Here is a 20587-nt window from a genome sequence, read left to right as displayed (position 1 = left end):
GATGCTCCAGATCAGATTCAGTGTCTTATGTTCTGGGCAAACAGTTATTGCACTTTTACCTGGGAGGTTGCATTTGTAGGAGGTTCTCTGTGACAAACGCAGCCTGTGATGTTCTCACCGAAAGACTCTTAGGGCTTACCTTGAGAGGTCCAAGCTACCTCTGTAGTATAAAGCACTATTTTGCCTGTTGATTTCCAGCTGCCACTTGATGGAGTTTAGATAGCTTGTCCACATGCTCTGGCAGGCTCAAAGTTAGATTACTGCAATGCATGGGGGCTGCCTTGGGATACTCATTTGAAACGCCAGTTTGTTATATCTGTTAGTATATTCCATTTCCTTGGGCTCCGGGCTGGCCTTACCATTAGGCAGAGTGAGAGAGCCCTTTCAGGTGACACATGTTGAGGGGCATGAAGCAGGCCACCCAATCTGCTCTGTGTCCCTTAAACTAGCTTGCTGCCTTTGGGTGCAATGGAGGATGCTGTCCCATTGCCGGTGCTAAAGAAAGACTGAAGTCCCCATAGAGCTGACTTCTCTATGCAAAATGGGGAGGGCATCTTATCCTTTGCCCCCGGCAGCCAAATGTCTTGGACTGACTCTGTTTTGACTGCTAATGTTACTTCTGTGTAGAAATGGCTAGGAAACTGACACATTGATTGATTGATTGATTGATTGATTGATTGATGGGTTTATTAACTTACTGCACTTACATACTAATGTTCTGCCAATGTACTTGAGCAAATTAAAGTTTGTGGCCCCAGGTACCTACCCTCATTTCAACATGCCCACATGCTACAATTTTCTACTGAGGTCCTTCTCCAGGTACCCTTGCCATCAGATATAAGGTGGATGGTGGAAGCAGGATCAGGCTTTTTCACCTGTGGTGCCTAGCTATGGAGGCCCCTCTTCAAAGAAATGCACATCTGGTTTCTTCTCTGTTATCTTTAAGGCACCAGGCAAATACTTTGCTATTCTCTACACAGTCGCTTACCAAGTCATTTAAAAATGTTATAATTCTTTTTCCATTTACACTTGCTTTTGTCTTACTGTATTTACCATTTTTAATTTGTATTGTAAACTGCCCAGGGATATATATTACAAAGGGTGGTATAAACATCTTAAAATAAGTACATAAATGAATTTAAAATAGCATGCAATTTAATAAAGACAATGCAGAAGGAAAGAAGAAAATAAGCAAACCTGGTCTCAATTCTTGCATATTGTTATACAGTTGTTATAATGACCAGGTAGAAAAGATTATTATAATGTCCGTGCTATCACCATGGTTACTGTGGCATAGTAGATCTGGCAGTCCATTTTAACTCTTTAATCTCTCCCAACACAAAAAGCATCAGGGGATTTCTCAGCAGACACATTTAAGCTGCCATGAGCTGTGAAGTAAAGAAATTATGTGGGTTGTCACAGCCAATTATATTTAATAACTGTGTGGGCAAATGAAAGGAATGATCAGATTCCTTAAATTTTTCTGCTGGGATTAAGGGAGCTGCTAGGAGGCAGGTTCCGTCCCAGGATAAAATGAGACACACCCAACCTCTCAAATGCTATTTTGCCACAGTGTGGAGATAGACCACCAGAGAGATTTAACCGGTCATGAGGAGTTTGGTTAGTAAAATGATTTATATATTTATATTATATGCCATCTGATGCCAATATAAGCTTGTTAGCAGATTTCAAGTATAGAAAACAGACCACACAAGCATGTGACTATAAACACCCAATAAAACAAACCCATTAAAATATAAGCTTTGATACTTAAAATATGCAACAAAGCGATCTGATTAAATAAGAGCTAGTGTGTGTTAGCTGAATCCTGCATCTTTCTCTCTCTCACACACACACAAACACAGGGTGGCCACTTAATGCATCACACACACAAACCCCAAAAGGAGAATAGAACAGAACACACTTTTCATGAAATTGCATAGGTTGCTTTGCATGTATATATGCAGCTATCGCTATCACTTAAATAGAAATACAAGCCATCTCACCAGAGTGGAAGAGGTTGTGTACAAGTGTCCCCTGTGCCTGCTCAGTTCTCTCCAGGTACCTGTGGCAGCTCCTTCAAGGCCTCTTGCTCTCTCTCTTCTTAGGGCTCTTTGTGGAAGTCAGGCTCACAGATTTCATGTAGGAAAAAGGGGGTAGTAGATGTAGGGCCAATAGCCTTCCTTTTTTTTTTTTTAAAGCAGTGCAGTCCCATCACTTTGATGAGTGGAAGTATAACTTGGAAAGAAAACTCGCAAGTGCTAAACCAGTTTGCAACAGATTGATTGTGGGTTATTGCAGGGGTAGCCAACATGGTGCTGAACTACAGTTCCTATCATCCCCAGCTGAGTTGTAGTCCAGCAACATCTGGAGGGCACAACATTGGCTACCCCTGGAATTATTGCTTGTGTTCAAAAGCAGTTGCTTGAGAGGCAATATAGCCTCAGATGTGACTTCCCTGTATCTTGATGCCTGCCTGTAATCTCATGTGACTCATTTGTAAGGATCCTCATGCTGTTTTTTTTTTTAAAAAATCTCAGTGTAGGAACATTTCAGCCTCATGATGCTTAATATTCATGTATGGGTGGAAGGATAATATGACCTCTGTCTTGGATCGATTGCTATTTTTATTCCACCACCATTACTACTTTGAGGCATTCACTTTTAGCAAACCGTGGCTATCTGCCAATTTTCTCTCCTTGGGATTTTCTTTTTTACATTAATTTTCCAAATCATTCGGGAGGCTGCCCAAACACAAGTCACTTTAAAAAAGAAAACTGTAACCTGTTTGAAGATGAAAGCACTCCAAGCATACCAACCATTTAGAGGAGAGTACTGTAGTGCTTTTGTGGCTATTAAACTTCTTGTATTAATTGGCTGAGCAGGTGCTTGTTTGCAAGGAATGTTCAATTGCCTAAGGAACTGATCAATTTGCCACAAGGGTGGCCAAGCTGAAGGGTAATGCCTTGAAAATGAATTGAGGGCTATTGTGCAGTTAGGAATGTGGGAGAATTCTGACAAAAATGGAAAGGGGATTGGAAATTGCCAAGGTTGACTTATTTGTCTCCTGTTCAGAACAGAGATCAATGCAATGAAAACGATTGGCATTCACTGTTATTCTTGCATTCATTTTGCTAATTTTCCATAATTAATTACATCCCCTCACATTTTGCATTGTGTTTCCTTTGCATTGAAATTAATTTGTAGGGATAATAATGCAATGGCATTAACAGCAACTGTTTGCCTACCCTTGCAGGTCTGTATTGCACCTGTCAACCCCTTTGCTTCCTGAACAGGCAACCCATCCATTCATTGGAACATAGGAAATTAAGAGGAATTGAGTGCAGAGGCAAAAGAAGGGTATGTCCAGAGTGATTAAAAAACTGAGAACAAGGAACACGAAGAGACTTAACAACTTGATCCATACCCTAATTTAATGAACTGCCTCACAGCTCCCTTGAAGCATAGAGAGAGTTTAGAGGTGGGCAAATAGAGGTATTTTGAACCTCTATAAACACCTGGAGCACAGGCTCACTGCATCGGTTTGTATGCAATTTGCATAGGCAAATATATATGCATATGTGTCCAGGGCAGATGTCTCCATCTGGTACGCAGGCTGAGACCCTACCTGCCTGTGGACTGTCTTGCCAGAGTGGTGCATGCCCTAGTTATCTCCTGCTTGGACTACTGCAATCCGTTCTACATGGGACTACCTTTGAAGGTAACCCAGAAACTGCAACTAATCCAGAATGCAGCAGCTAGACTGGTGACAGGGAGCAGCCACTGAGACCATATAACACTGGTCCTGAAAGACCAACATTGGCTCCCAGTATGTTTCCAAGCAGAATTTGAAGTGTTGGTGCTGACCTTTAAAGCCCTAAACGGCCTTGGCCTAGTATACCTAGTATACCTGAAGGAGCACCTCCATCCCCATCGTTCAGCCCTGACACTGAGGTCCAGCTCCAAAGACCTTCTGGCTGTTCCCTCCCTGCAAGAAGTGAGGTTACAGGGAACCAAGCAGAGGGCCTTCTTGGTAGTAGTGCCCTCCCTGTGGAACACCCTCCCATCTGATGTCAAGGAAATAAACAACTATCTGACTTTTAGAAGACATCTGAAGGCATCCCTGTTTAAGGAAGTTTTTGATGTTTGATGTTTTATTGTGCTTTTAATATTTGGTTGGGAGCCACCCAGAGTGGCTGGGGAAACCTAGCTAGATGTGCAGGGTAACAACAACTTCTTCTTCTTGTTGTTGTTGTTACATTTTTATGCTTCAAAGGGGAAGGGGAAAGAGATCCCGGTCTGGGACACACACACAACTCTACCAATGCCCCTGGTGGTCTTTGCAATTGTCAGCCATGCAATGTTGAGTAGGAGCTACTTGGTTGTGACCCACTGTGTCTACTTTAGCTGGGTTTCCCACACTTTTTTTTCCTGCTGCCACTATCTTCAGAGGACCTGGAGAGGGCAGAATATTTTTTATGGGATAGGAGTAATCAGGCTCCTGTACCAGCAGGTTAGCCACCCTTGCTCTAAAACAACCATGGCTTATCTGAGGAAGGATTTGGAAACATGAAGTAGAAGCAAGCTTGTTGGCCTATTTGTGTCAGCATTAGTATTCATAGTTCTGCTTGGCCCTCAAGGTTGTTCTGTTAATCCTGTAGTTTGAAGGTTAAATTTGGGGGTCGGCCTTTGCAAAACACAAATGCCCGTGGGTTAGCTAGATAGTGGTATTCTCCCCCGCCCCGCCACCAGACATTTAATTCCAGCCCAGCTCAGGTTTTGTTCTCTGAGTTTATCTTCCTTTAGCCTTATCAAGATTGAGAGTAAGCTACTAATGGCTATGAAGTCAACCAAGGGGAAAGGAAACTGGGAGCGGGGAGCAGCTAAAACTCAGTAGTCATCAGCTGTGCAGAACAATCTTAAGCATGTTTACTTGGGGGGGGGGGGACCACTTGGAACCAGGGGACCTATTCAGGATGGTCCATTTGTTGGACTTAATGCTCTAACCAGGCAGGGGAGGGGAAGTCAGTATCTCAGGTGACTTGCTCCACCTTATGTGCAGTGCCTGCCTTGTGTAAATTGTTAACATGGGGAAGCAGCTCTAAAAAGCCACTAAGGAGAAGTTTTGCAGGTGAAATGGTGCAGTGGGTGTCATTTGCAGCATTTTGAGTGTCATCTGCAGCACCGTCGCTTGGAGGTAGTAGTGCTTCTGAATACCAGTTGCTAGAAGCCACAGGAGGGGAGAATGCTCTTGTGCTCGGGTCCTGCTTTCAGGTTTCCTGCAGGCATCTGGTTGGCCACTATGAAGACAGAATAATGGACTAGATGAGCCATTAGCCTGGTCCAACAGGTTCTTCTTATGCTCTTAGTTTATTATGCTCCAATTGGCTCATAGAAAAGATTTTGGTAGTTGAAATGCAAATATGAAATTCCCCACCGCTTTCAATGCACACAAATGCACAAATTCAGGGATATACACAGTTGTCCCCTAGGTTTTCCTTAGTTGTCACAGTGTAGTGATAATATCATTCAATTCCTAAAGCTACAGCCTGGTCTGGGCCAGTCTTCTGCAATATTGGGTCTTCAAGTGTTGTTGGATACCCGCTACCCTTCAGGTTTCTCTTTGTCATTTCACGGCCTTCTCTCATGCTTTGCACCCAGTGCTATTTTTCTGGGGAGACACAGAGGTATGCATACCCCTAAACATTTTGTTAATCTAAGTTTGGCCTCATTAAGGGGCAGTATTTCAATATGAGTAGGAAAATGATAGAACCCCTAAACATTTTGGGGGGGGGAGCACTGTTTGCACCTATCATTCCATCCCATCTTTAGGCTAGCCTCTGTCCCGGGACTTCCTGCCACTCCTGGCCTTTCTCTGTGTGAGGTTTTAATCTCAGCCAAACAGCCTATTGGTCCTTCCCTCCCAGAATCTGAACCGCAAACTGTTTGATTCCCTGAGCATATGAACATTCCGTGCCTTAGGAAGCAGCTCAGCCAATCAGTGTCTGAGGTTTCACTACTACAAGCATAATACAATACATATGTTCTCTCATTGGATTCAACTGTTTACAGTAGCACCTCGGCTTACGTTACCCTTGGGTAACGTAAACTTTGGGTTGCGAAAGCGGCAAATCTGGAAGTGTTTTGCCCCATGCGCATGCGCAGAAGCGGTCCCTCCGGTTGCAGAAACCTCGGCATCCGATCGGAGCTCTGAGATGGATCCCGTCCGCAACTGGGATCCATTCTGTATTGGCTTTCTGTTTTCAATAAATTACTGTGTTTCAAGACCTGTTATTATGAAACTTCTGCTGTCAGTGATTACAGTTTTCCTTGTGCTCACCATGTTAGCCCCTAGAGTTAACTTTAAATACAGGTGTTCTGTCTGAGAAACGGCGTTCTGAAGCTCAGATGGTTCCACCATCTAATCTGTCAAATTTTCTATCCCCCTGCCCAGCCAGATTTATCCTTACCTAATGTGCTACTCTCATTCTCTGAGGTGTGATTTTTTGCGCTTTCCAGTAATATTAAATTCACTGAAAGATGAATAACTGTAGAAAAATGTAATTGGCACTGTCCTTTTAAATTTCTTCTAGCTCAGAAACCTTCCAGTTATTTATGGAACCTCTAATGGAAGCCTCCGTGCCCTTAATTATGTAATGTGTGAGAGCTGGCTGCGGACTAATGCCGCATTATTAAATCCAAAGACCGTTGTGAATAAAAAAATATGATGCATGCAGCAAACTTCCTGTTTTCAAAGCTAGAGCAGTCTGACAAGAGATAACCTTTTGAGGGAGGGGGAAACTCAGGTTCTGCAAGAAAGGAAGGTTATTTTATCCCCCACTCCTGTCTCCGGCAACAGAGGGTCTGAAAAATGAGGCTGATGAAAAAGATGGTATTTCTCCTGCTTTTTTTCATTCTTTCTGATCTTTCTATCACCCAAAACTTTGATCAATCAATCATTAAAGCACTGGAGGCTCAGTCATGGAAAGGGCATGTTTTGCTGAATAATGCAACTGGTGCAGTGCCAAAAAAACCCTCCTTCTGCAATTTCCTTCAACCATTCTCCACCAATTAATGAGAAAAGAACTTTGTTTGATAAAAGGGGAGTGAACTTTTGATGAAATGTTCATGGGTGGGGTACCAGGAATTTGTCACTCTTACCTTACTGTTGAGGTGGACAAGGGGTGTCTGAGTGTCTGAATCATTTCACCAGTGGTCTGCACTACCCAGCTTATCACTCTTCAGTGAAAGCCATGGGTGCTTCCAGACTGCTGCTCTTTTCACTTGGGATTCAGTTGCATACAGGCAAATTCAGGTTGCATGATTAAAGTTGATTAACAAACCCACTTCCTCCCAAAATTGGACCTTTTGTAATAAGGAAAGTGACTGGGAAATGCACTGGAAAGTGTGGGATAAAATTTGCTTGATGCAATGTCATCACACTTTTCTGCAGACAAATCAAAATGAGTTCTAAAAGAATAGCTGATGTCTGCAAACTTTGTGCAAACAAACCAGGGTAAATACTCAATGAACAGGTCATCTGGAAGTGACCCACAGAATCCCTCCTTTCGGGGGAGGGTGTTGAGATGAGGAAATGGGGGTGGCTGCAGTCAGTTGGATAAGTGTTTGCTGAAAATAACTTTCACACACCATGCTCAGCCACCTCACATGATCAGGTAAGCTCAAAATTTTACTCCCATTGGAAGTCTTAAATGTCCTGAAAATAGTGTTGGAAACTGGTGGACCTCAACCCTGTTCAGTGTTTGAACCCTAGTCTCCTCATTCTCCTCAAGGGGTCACTAGGGAATCCAAAAACCCTTATGCCCACCATGGGAGAGGCCAGAAAATCAATCCTCTCCAAGCAGGTCTCATGCTCCATGCTCTCTGGGGGTCGAGGCTATCGCAGAAGTGATACCTGGAGGTCCTGAGTGTCAGTATCCTTGTTGCTGATGAAAGCTGTGAATCAGGGCCCAGGATGCCACAGTGCATTGTTGTTCTCTATTTTTCTGCATAACCAGGCATAGAATGTGGGGGATAAGAGGGTATAAAGAGGCCTCACATAATGGCCCAAAGTGGAGCATAGGAAAGAGAAGCAACACACTGGCAGAAGCTAATAAGCTGTCAGTCATGCATGACCAACCTGCTAATGAAAAGGGCTACAGAAACCATCCTTTTACCAGGCATGGACACTTAATTGCCAACCAAATATGGAGATTCTTTGTACTGGATTATTGGTTTACCATTTCATTGCAAGCCCACATCAGAGATCATGGAATAATTTGGTCAAGTGCAACCCATTGTTCTTCCATGCTTCTATAAGCATGGTGTATGGACTAAGTTCTAAAGAACATCCCCACTGATGTCAATGGGATTTTCGAAATTCATGAACACTAACAACCTTTGCCTAACTGCCCCCCAAATGTCATCATCACACTTTCTAAAAGATATATAATATGTGGAGAGAATCCAGTACCTTCTGAGCAAAGCACCAGTCTCCCTAGGGAGGTGGAGGAGAAAACTGGTATGTTTATACATAGCACACATCTGGGTCAAGGAGACAGAGTCTTGCGTATGCTTCAGAACTTATAGCAACTATGGATGACCTGCCTTCGAGCTGTCCTTAGATGAACTCTAGTCACCTATTGTGTTTTTAAGGCATTGTGTGAGAGCCCCTATCTGAAAGATGCTGAATGGTCACTGTGTGAGAGGCAGCTTGGGTTTCGTGTTGACTATGCTCATTACAAACACTTTCAATGTTCATATGTAAATTTTGTTTGAAATTGTGTCTTTGTAATCTATTTTACGTGTGTGGGAATTGTGTCAGAGGAAACATTGTCTGAATATTCAGGGCAGTCTACTAAATACGTCTTTTTTAAAAAATAAAAAATAAAAGAAGGCATCCTGGAGCCCCTTCCCTATATGTTAGGCTCCACATCCCCAAAGCATCTTTCCTCCAACCTAACCATTGCAGGGCACATCACCGTGTCTTGGAGGAAAAATGCTGACTGTACTTTTGCATATGGAATTCATAGTGACCTCTGAGGCTGTCGGCTTTTTCACCTAAGCTGGTCTGTACATGTTTGCAAACAGAGATTTGAAATGCATCTATTTATACCCTTGATACAGTGCATTTAAGTGGGGCTCCCAAAGTATTCAGTGTAATAAAAACCTGATCTTTTTCAATCTCAGTCTCATTTCTCCATCCCTTGCAGGGACTCAACACTTTCGATTCAGTTAATTATCTTGGAGCACTTGCAGAGGCATTCAAGTCCTCAGGCCTTAGCTACTGCTAAAACTGGCTCCAGGAGCAAATGTTCTATTTTTGTTAGGCAGGGGGTTCTTCTCCTTTTTCCTGACCAAAACATAAGATGGCCAATAAGTGTTTTCTTGAATAATTTCTCTTTAAAAAAAGGAAACAGAAGCCTTTGAAAAAATGGATTAATTTGTAACATAAAATTAATATAAAGTAGTGAAGAGAAGATTCTTGCCTCCATTGTGTAGACTACAGATGATGTTGTACTCCAGCTTCCACCATCCTGGCCTGATGGGAGGTAGAGTTCAAAAGCATCTGGTTCCCCATCCTTGATCTACAAGGATGGGAGTGGGGCCTTTTTCAGATGAAGGGGCACATTGCCTTGTGGGCAGTTTTCTGGGGGCCACAGGCTCATAGTGGCAGAGCCAAAGGTGAAAGAGGGCAAAGCAAGAGACACACATCTTAGTTTTGTACAGTAGGCTACATTCCCACCATGCAGATGACAGAGCTTTCTACAGACGTACACATCTTTCCATCGTCTATCTAGGCAAGCAAGATATGCTGGATCCTTTTATTGGTTCCAGTGTAAAAAAGAAGAAGAAGCCAGTGCCTGATAATCCAAGTTCCTTCCTGACATTTGATGGCTTTACATCAGGTATCAGCAGGCTTGCAGCAGAGTAATTGCTAGATTCCAATGATTCACTAGCCTAGTGCAAAAAAAAAAGCAAAAAAAAAAACACAGAGAGAAAACAACTCTTGTAATTACAGTCATATCTTGGGTTAAAGTAGCTTCAGGATGAATATTTTTGGGTTGCGTTCCACGGCGACGTGGAAGTAATGAAGCGTGTTACTTCCAGGTTTCGCCACATGTGCAGACACTCAAAATGACGTCACGCGCATGCGCGGAAGCAGCAAAACGTGACACGCGCAGATGCACAGTCACGTGTTATGTTTACTTCAGGATGCGAACGGGGCTCCAGAATAGATACCGTTCGTATCCAGAGGTACCACTGTAAAGAGTTCTGAACCCAACAATTTATCCTTGCACAGTCCGTATAATTCGGAGGTGGAGGCTAAGTTTGTTGCAGCTGTTATTGAGGGTAAAAGAATCCTTGCTCATCTACTGAAAATCACCCAGGGATCAATCTTCTGTCCACCTGTGATTTACACATTCTTCCTCCCTACATCTAGAATAGTTAATTTGTTACCTGAAATTGTCTCCTGCAAATGTTGATGTCTGATATTTTCAGGAGGCTGAACTGTTTGCTAAATTTATTATCTCACAGCAATATTTCATTTTGACAGTTAATATCTGACAGTATTTGATAGCGGACATGTAATGGTAGATGTGTCTGATAATATTTGATGTTAGCATGCAATGGTGTTTCATTTTCACTGCATATCTGTCCTATAGATGGAGTTGGCATATAATGGTACTTTTGACAGCTATTTATGAGATTTCATTTTTAAGGCTTGCCAAAGCATGAAGTGCGGATATGTCTTAAAGCTCTCAAATGTCAAGATTTGAAGTAAAAATGTCAAAATTTGAAGTAAAAAATTCACATTCAATTTGGAAAAAAGGAATACCATATCACTTTCAAGTATGTACTATTATCCATTGGTACATGTGAATCCCTGTGGGAAGTTTGAAACAACTAAATTTCTGCATACAGCATACTAAATTTCTGTCCATGTTACTTGTATTCCCTGATTTTTCCCATTCTGCAAGCAAGATTTTCTACCTCTGTTTTATGTTCCATATTCCATTGCATTTCATAGGAGGACCCTGTTGTCAAATGATGCCCCATTAATTAGAGAGGTAGGATAATTTATTCTCCCATCTGTCTTATACCCTCTAGGGGGAGGACATCTTGGATCGCAGCTCTGAGCTGATCTATACAGGAGAGATGTCCTGGATTTATCAGCCGTATGGACGAAGCCAGCAGCGTGTCTTCTTCCTCTTCGATCATCAGATGGTTCTCTGCAAAAAGGTAGTGAAATTTGGGGTGTATGAAGAATTTAATCTTTGTGGATTCCTGTGAGGACTTACCTGATCTGTGCCACACAGAATACTGTGCCCATTGGAACAGAGATATTCACCCACTTTTGCACTTTTGAATTTTGTGATATGGTAGTTCTCAGCTCAAAAACACTTACCAACGTGTGTTTTAAAATGTGTATTTTTAGGATAAAGTACATTTAGAAAAGAGTACCTTGAGCAAAATATATTTGGAAATCAGTATTTTGTGGGAAATACATTGAAAAATTGGCATTAAATAGAATTTTTAATGAACAATGTGCAGTTTAATGCGGAAAAAAGGGAATACAGACTTTTGCATCCATAAAAGGATCAGATGTTGTTTGACCAATCCAAGTGAAATCTATAGCTGCCCTCTGGAGGCAGCAAGGGTTTAGTCTACTTCCCCCTCAGAAAAGGAGGAGAGTCTTTGAATGTTATGACACCCCTGGTGAACCATAACTCACTGCTTATTGCAGTTGGCTTCCTTTAATTTCTTATTCATCCTTTTCAGTCTGAAAATGGCTCAGATATGTTGTTAGTCCAAACTCTGGGTAGAGGCCCTCAACCCGAAAGAATAAAATATGGTCAGATTTGGTCTAACACTAGGTGTTTTGGGTGGGGGGATTCAGGGTGTACAGCAGAGCTTTCCATACTTTTCAAGTTGGTGACACACTTTTTGGACATGCATCATTTTGTGTTGTGACACAGTAATTCAGTTTTGCATTATTTTGTGACACAGTAATTCTGTTTTACTAGCAAACCAGAGGTTAAACTAACTCTCCAGGAGGAGCTCTGGGAGCGTTCGTGTTACACTGCAGTCAACACACTAATGTGTCGCGACACACAGTTTGGAAAGCTCTGGAAATTTCAGGTTTAGCCCTAGTGCCCTGCAAACAACTGAATAAAGGATTCTGTGGGAAGGGAGGAAGCTAGGGTCAAATAACCAAGTTGTCGTGTAGGGTCTCTGTATAACCTCTTCCTGTTAGTTTCTCCCTTTATCTGTGTTCTTTTGTAAAGGTCCTAATGCCTTCTTTTGTAAATTCATTGGAAATCTATTGATGAAAAGAGCAGGAGGCTGCATTTTCAACTTCTGTGTTCCAGCATAATTTGATTAAATCGGGGGGGGGGGGGCAGCACGGAAAGTAGAAGTGTAATGTCACTGTCAGCAGAGCACATCAGGATACAATGAATGCATCCTCCCTGCCACCAGGGAATTGGCACAATGAGGGAAAGCTGTGACTCCTTCTGACGGATTGACTTTGAATCTCAGGGCTTCATGGCTCTGTCTTTCATGTTGATGCTTATTAATTTTAATAAGGTCTCTTCTGTCAAGGTGTCGGAAGTTCAATATCGAAGCCCTGTGGGTTGAGATGGGTAATTCTCTTTGCAAGACAAAAGGGGGTCCTTCCACATTATTCAATTAACTTTGATGTGATAGAATTGGGTTTCACTCTTCCTCTAATTCAGCTCCTGAGCGCAAGAGAGCATACATTCAGATGACTCACTCGCCCTATTGTGTTTGCTGTCGCTGTGGGATAAACACAGCGCCTGAGTAATATTATCATGCTATTGTAATACTGGTTTGCATAGTTTTATAACCATGACATTTCTGAGCACGGTGAAAAGTACTGGTATTAATCTTCAAAGCCTTAAATGCCTTTTAGTTGGGATACCTGAAGGATGGCCTCCACCTCCATATACCTGCTCAGACCCTGAGATCTTTATCAGAGGCTGTTCTAAAGGTTTTCCCACCTAGTTTTTAGTGAAATAACCTTCTCAGTGGTGATGCCACAGTGTTAGAATATCCTCCTCAACAATAATTGGTGTCGTCGTCACAGTCTTCTAGGAGAAATTATCTCTAAATTATTTTATTTTCTTAAGTGTTTTACTGGTTTTGCACTGACAGGCTGACAAAGGTTTTTTTGAGTTTTTTGGTAACAGCTGTTTTTAGCTTTGATTGCATTTGCGTTAGCATTTTGTTGATTTTTAAATTTGTGAGTCATTCAAAGGAAGTGGTTAATTGGACCATGTAAAAATAACTAAATTCCCTTCTCCAGAATTCCTCCTTGAATTTTAGAACTCTGAATTTGCCTCTGCCAACTAAGACTTGAGGAAGAAGTTCAAACACACAGCTGTTTGTATTCCACGGTCCTGCAATTGCAGCTCCCTCAAAAGCTCAGCTTGATTTTAAAAGCAAAGTTTCTTCTCTCAGTTAGAATTATTTATGCAGTTTGCTGAATTTGGGGGGGGGGGGTTTCAAAGTTTGGGTTACCTTAATGCAGAGGTTCCATTGCAGCTCTTAATACAATCAACTCAACAGTTATCACCAATCTGCTACTGTAAAAAAATTAAGGTGTTCCTATTTAACGTAGATTTAAGCTCCAATTATCACTGACTTAATTTTTGCATCTCATTCACATTTTATCTATTCATTATAAATAAATATCCCACATTTCCTCCAAGGAGCTCAAAATGGAATTTCCCTTTGAAAATTAATAAAGAGGGTTTGTATTATTTTTACTGCAAATTATCATTGACTCTTAAATAACTGCATCATTCATAATCATAGCCATGTATATTTCTAAAGAAATGTATGGGTTATGTGTCTTTGATCTCTAGATCAAAGTTGATCTACAATTCAGTTAGCTTTTTGCTCCTAGAGCGTGAAATGTGCATATAAGTCAGACTTACCCAGTTATTACAGTATGTGTCTGAACTCACATGCATGTCCAGCAGTCATGTGCATCCATACACACTAAATAAAGGTTTGGGATCATTTGCTTGAGTTACAATGTGTGTCCGTTTATGAATGTTCTTGACATCCAATACTTTTTGTTTTGGGCTAGTGATCCTAAGGGGGACGCAGGTGGCGCTGTGGGTTAAAGCCTCAGTGCCTAGGACTTGCCGATCGAAAGGTCGGCGGTTCGAATCCCTGCGGCGGGGTGTGCTCCCGCTGCTCGGTCCCAGCGCCTGCCAACCTAGCAGTTCGAAAGCACCTCCGGGTGCAAGTAGATAAATAGGGACCGCTTACCAGCGGGAAGGTAAACGGCGTTTCCGTGTGCGGCTCTGGCTCGCCAGATGCAGCTTTGTCACGCTGGCCACGTGACCCGGAAGTGTCTCCGGACAGCGCTGGCCCCTGGCCTCTTAAGTGAGATGGGCACACAACCCCAGAGTCTGGCAAGACTGGCCCGTACAGGCAGCGGTACCTTTACCTTTTTAGTGATCCTAAGAATCTCTTTAACTACCAGATGGACAACCAGTAATTTTTAAAGGTGAACAAATAGCTTTACATTAAGATCCTTGAGAGACAAATTAACAAAGAGAGCTTGGTTTATTATATAAAATGAAAATGACAGACTACATAAATGCTGTAAAAATACAGTTTAAGCAGGCAGCAAATCCTACCTTGATCTAAAGAGTGAAAGAATCCCTACGTCTTCTTAAAACCTACAGAAGTGAGCATGACAATTTTACCAGCAGGACTCATACTAATAATATGTTAAGCAATGGAGGGGGGAGTATACCTGTCCTTAAGTGAAGCAGACATGTGCTGATTCCTTGAGAACAGTGAATGAGTTATTTTTGTTGGAGCAAGGAGAGCCAAGCTAACTACTGAAATCTGGAGGTTTTAGGTTGAAAGAATATCATCCTAGTGTCATCCTTTGTTTTCTCTCTGCCTTCAAATTATCTCACCATTATCTTGATAGCTCCTATTCAGGTGGTGAATAGACTGTATTGACAGCTAAATTTACACATGCTGACCTTTATGCAAGATGTGAGAAACTCTGGACATTTCCTGCATGACTTCAGGTCATGTTTTGTGATCAGACTTATACCAAGGTCACCAGAATTCATCATGGAGGATCTCCTGTCATATTAGAGTTATGTCCCTTTTCTTTCTTTTTTATTGAGTTTTGTTGGACAAATAGCCCTCTCATAACCGCCTTGCTGGCATCCTATACTATCTGTAATGAAACCTCCTTATTCAAATTTTGACACTATTTTTTACGGGGGAAACTTAGTCTTATACACGGAAAAATACGCTACTTGGTCAAGAGAGCTGTGGACTCAAAAAGGTTGGAAACCTCTGCCACAGTGAAACAGACCAGCACCCTGGAGAGCTCCTTCAAACAGCATAAACATTCTAATCTAGGCAAAAAAAAAAAAAAAGGAAGATGTAAAACTGGTCTGTCAAAAGCCAATTGCAGAAGTGTAGACTTACTAACTAACTAACAAAGACTTTATTCAAGAAGCTGTGAATGAATGCAGAATTGGTGAATTATTTGGACTTACCTTATTCTGCAAGATAAGACCAGATACTGTACCTTTAATGCAATTTCAATTCAAGCCTTCTGCACTTACTTTGTTTTTTAAAATAATGTTTCATTGATTTATTAACAAAAAAGTGCAAACATAACCAAAAAAACAAAACAAAAACAAAATGTAAACCACAAGGCAATCAAGAATATTCCCAGGGGAACTGAAGGAGGTAGTGGTGCGCCCGCTCTTAAAGAAAACATCATTAGATCCCTTAGATCTGTCCAATTACCGCCCGGTTTCGAATCTTCCATTCCTGGGTAAGGTGATTGAGAGAGCGGTTGCTGAACAGCTTGGCAGGTTTCTGGATGAAACATCTGCTCTGGAGCCATTCCAGTCCGGCTTCCGCGCTGGTCATGGGACCGAGACGGCTCTGGTCGCCCTAACAGATGATCTCCGCAGGCAGCTGGATCGAGGCGGGTCAGGGCTGCTGATTCTTCTAGACCTGTCAGCAGCCTTCGACATGGTCAATCACGAACTCCTTGCCGACGTGGGATCCAGGGCACAGTCCTTCAATGGCTGCGCTCGTTTCTGTCTGTTCGGGGACAGAGGGTGGCGCTTGGGGGGGAATTGTCATCGCGCCACTCCTTGGTGTGTGGAGTGCCTCAGGGTCTGATACTCTCCCCGATGCTTTTTAACATCTTTATGTGCCCCCTCGCCCAGCTTGTCCGGAGTTTTGGGTTGGGTTGCCATCAGTATGCTGATGACACCCAACTCTATCTGTTGATGGATGGCCATCCTGACTCGGCCCCAGACACACTGACCAGATGTCTGGAAGCTGTGGCTGGATGGTTACGTGGGAGCTGGTTGAAGTTAAATCCTTCGAAGACAGAGGTCCTCTGGCTGGGACGGGACGATATGGGATTGAGGGGGCCACTCCCATCTCTTGCGGGGGTGCAATTAGTGCCTGCACCGTCTGTTAAGAGTTTGGGTGTAATCTTCGATACCTCCCTCTCTATGGAGGCGCAGATTACAGCTATAACAAAGGCAGCATTTTTTCATCTCCGCCAAGCTAAGCAGTTGGCTCCTTATCTCTCTCGCCCTGACTTAGCCACTGTGATCCACACAACGGTCACCTCCAGACTGGATTATTGTAGCTCACTCTACGTGGGGCTGTCCTTGAGACTGACCCAGAAACTCCAGCGGGTGCAGAATGCTGCGGAGAGACTCCTTATGGGGTCTTCGCTGCGAGATCACATTCATCTGGTACTATACCAGCTGCACTGGCTCCCGGTGGAGTACAGGATCAGGTTTAAGGTGCTGGTTTTAACCTTTAAAGCTCTATACGGCCTAGGACCCTCGTACCTACGGGACCACCTCTCCTGGTATGTCCCACAGAGGAACTTACGGTCTGCAAATAAAAACATCTTGAAGGTCCCAGGCCTCAGAGAAGTTAGGCTGGCCTCAACTAGAGCCAGGGCTTTCTCGGCTGCAGCTCCAATCTGGTGGAACGCTCTGTCACAAGAGACTAGGGCCCTGCGGGACCTGACATCTTTCCACAGGGCCTGCAAGATAGAGCTGTTCCACCAGGCCTTTGGTCAGGGTGCAGCCTGACTCCCTTCTCCGGCAATCTGCACAGAATTTTGCTTAATGGTTGCCATCAATTTGATTTTAATTAATTTTTAGAATGAATTGTTTTTAGAATGTCGGATTATTTGATTGTTGTTAGCCGCCCTGAGCCCGGCTTCGGCTGGGGAGGGCGGGATATAAATAAAATTTATTATTATTATTATTATTATTATTATTATTATTATTATTATTATTATCATCATCATCATCATCATCATCATTATTATTATCTGTAACCACACACTTTTCTGATATTTGCATTTGGGTGTCTTATTAGCATCTCAAACTAAGTACAGTGGTACCTTGGGTTACAGACACTTCAGGTTACAGACGCTTCAGTTTACAGACTCCGCTAACCCAGAAATAGTACCTTGGGTTAAGAACTTGGCTTCAGGATGAGAACAGAAATTGTGCAGCAGCAGCGGGAGGCCCCATTAGCTAAAGTGGTGCTTCAGGTTAAGAACAGTTTCAGGTTAAGAACTGACCTCCAGAATGAATTAAGTTCTTAACCTGAAGTACCACTGTATATTCATACTTGGATTGCTCACCTTTCCCCTCAAGTTTTTCTGTCCTTCATTTGTATCCCTACCGAACAATCACCTTACTAGGAATGCAGGAGAAATGTGTTCATGCACATTTGCACCTAATGGATTCTTTCTGAACCAATACATGAATTTAAAAAACAGCTTTCCTTTGAAATTTGCACTCCTCCAAATTTTGTGATGCACTTTTCCAACTGAAAAATGCACCCCCCCCAAAGTGTATATTAAGGAAAAGTGCATACAAGTATGTATTTTAGTGGAATTAATGTACACAATTGAACTGAGAAATGTGTGTATTAAAAGAAATGAGGTTGGAAATGCATCCACAGAGAAATCATAAACTGATGTAGAAATGAGGGTAAACTGAACTTAAGACTGGATTTCCACTAGCCCCATCTAGCACAGTCATTGCTTAGGGATGTTGCAAGTTATATCCCAAAACATCAGGAGGGCGCTAGGCTGGGGAAGTTGATTACTACAGTCCCATTACCCTTTTCTCTTAAGCTCTGGCTGGTACTCAGTCAGTCCTTCTTGCATCACCAGCTTCAAGTGCCTAGTCCTTGTTTTTCCCCTTTAAAAACCATGCAACTGGGAACCAAAGTTTCACCCCAGGAATTCTGCTTTTTAAGCAACCATTTTCCTGTGCTCACCCAAACCTACAAACAAGATAATTCTGTAGGTGAGCTGACCAGGTTGTACTGGCTATCTGCTGAGTCACCTAATACTCATGTAGGTCAGCTGACTCAGCTGATTCCCCTAATGCTCCTATGAAAAAGCTATTCAGATAGCTAGAGCATGGGATTTGTTTGTTTTTTAACCACCACCTCTGTGCCAGCAGTCCTAAATGAGTGTCTGTGTCTAAATAAATTATCATTTGCCGATTACCCTTGGCCCAAAACCTCTCCTGGACTTTTCACCATTAAATTTTGTTGATGTTTGGTCTGCTACTTGTTCCTGCTGCTAAGATTAGTATTTCAGTGTGACATTTATCTTTTCAAAAGGTGCTTTTCAAAAGCCTTGACACAAAATTTCCAAGAAATTTCAACTCCTTGCTGCTTGAATGGTCATGAGATCAACATTGCACAGCCTGAGATATGTTTATGGTTCTCTTGTAAAAGACAGCATTGCTTCAGTTCTGTTGAAATTAGCTATTTAAATTTTAAAGGGTTATTGTATGCTTCTCCTTATAAAGTTGTGCCTTTTTACATAATCGGTTTTGTGGGTTTGTGTTTTTTCCTGATGAGTTAGCTTTTCTAGAACCAGGTCATGTAAATGATTGATACACCAGGACCTGCTTTTCATTTGGGCTGCACTGAGGTTCATCAGAAGTTAAGACCTTAGAAACAGTTATGTCTTGAATCTTGGATGATTTCTTTTATATTTTGCTATGTGGATAGGAATAGGAGATGTTCTGTGATAAGATGGGTGTTTGCTAACATCTGCAAGTTTTGTGGTACCCTTCTGTTGAATTTCCTGTAAGATCTTTCCAAATATTTGCAGTGTGGCATATTCACTGAGCAAGAATAAGCAACCAGCCAGGCTGGCTGATGGTTCAAGCAATGCAAGCAAGTCAGAAGCAGGAAGGGATATTATGCTATGCCAGACATATCTAGCTGCTCAGTAAGCAGAGAGAAATTTGTTTAAGAAACCTAAACTGTTAGAAATAAATAGCAAACAGTTCTGGGAAATATACATCCCAAATGCACACTTGAAACCTTGCAATCCCAAGCTCTTTTGATAGAGCTAAAAAAAATCATGGCTTGAGGAGTTCCCCCTGAAATCTCCCTTCCAGTTTCCATCTCCCACTGCTCCCCCAGCAAACTAGTTATAGGAGTAAGATCAGCAATAGGAAGAGCTTGCTGACAATGGCCAGAACCTTGTAAGTATCAACCTTATGGTCTGGACAGTCATGGAGTATGATTAGGGTGCTATTTCCTGCTGGGCTTTTTGAAATGTGTAGTTTCTCCTGCCTCCCAGAACAGAACATTTAAGGCATAGGAAATTACAAGTCCTGTGCATCCTGGCTGGAAATGATGCTCTAGAGCAGGGACAGGGAACCTGTGGCTCTCGCATCAGCAGTAGAGAACCATTAGTCAGTACATAAGACTTGTAGTCCATCAACATCTGGACGGCCACAGTTTCCCCAGCTCTGCTCCAGGGCATGTTTTAGACTACCTGGCTTTGTTGTTGACAGTGTTCACTGCCATTCACCCTCATTTCAAAAAAGAACATTGCTTGGGAAAAGGGAAATGACAGATTCTAGAAGCAAACTCAGTTTGAACTAGGTCTGAACTTCAGGGAAAGACTGGTTTTGGCTCCTGTTGGATTTCTCTCAATTCTGAATGTCCTCCATTGTCAAATGGTTGTACTTTTAGAGAGAATGGAACATTGGAAGAATGAGTATAAAAGAAAGATGTTGATAGCATAGGATGGAAAAAAGCCAAAGTAAAGCTCATTCTAGTATATGATTGGGGTCCTCTCTCCTGCACTGTCTAGCATAAACAGAGCTCTTAGGAGAATTGCATCTTCTCTCCATTGTGTGGGGTATGGAGAACAGTGAAAGTCTCTTCTGCTTCTTACAAAGGACTCCTGCTTATTCCCTGCTTGAAGATTACAGTGAATATGTGTCCTATGGTAGGGATTTCTGTGGGTGCTGAATGTGTTGCTCACCAAAAGACTAGGAGAGGGAAAGAAGGTATCCCTGGCAAACTTGCAAGTGGAGTTGTGGATTCCTGGCTGAAGTTCATAGATGAATAGAAAACCACTATCCGATCCTTGCCTCCATACCTCCAGCATTGAGAGAATGCTGCAGTCACACCCAGACATCCCATTTCCTAGTGCTCTAGGATTATGATTAAGGATAAGGTTTAAGAACACTTGGCAGCT

General features: G+C 42.4%; 1 protein-coding gene across 10 annotated transcripts in view; it reads left to right on the top strand.

Moving 5' to 3' along the window:
* ARHGEF9 (Cdc42 guanine nucleotide exchange factor 9) overlaps positions 1 to 20587 on the top strand; it is a 279050-nt gene that overhangs the window by 242831 nt on the left and 15632 nt on the right. For all 10 annotated transcript variants that reach the window (XM_081897311.1, XM_081897309.1, XM_081897312.1 and 7 more), the window contains one exon: positions 11113 to 11244. In XM_081897311.1, the coding sequence (XP_081753437.1) occupies positions 11113 to 11244 (132 nt within the window). The remainder of the gene's footprint in view (positions 1 to 11112; positions 11245 to 20587) is intronic.

Source organism: Podarcis melisellensis (assembly GCF_964234715.1).
Source record: "Podarcis melisellensis genome assembly, chromosome: Z".
In the NCBI taxonomy this organism is placed as follows: domain Eukaryota; kingdom Metazoa; phylum Chordata; class Lepidosauria; order Squamata; family Lacertidae; genus Podarcis; species Podarcis melisellensis.
The sequence above is the reverse complement of the archived record's forward strand: the minus strand, read 5'-3'. Positions and strand labels throughout refer to the sequence as shown.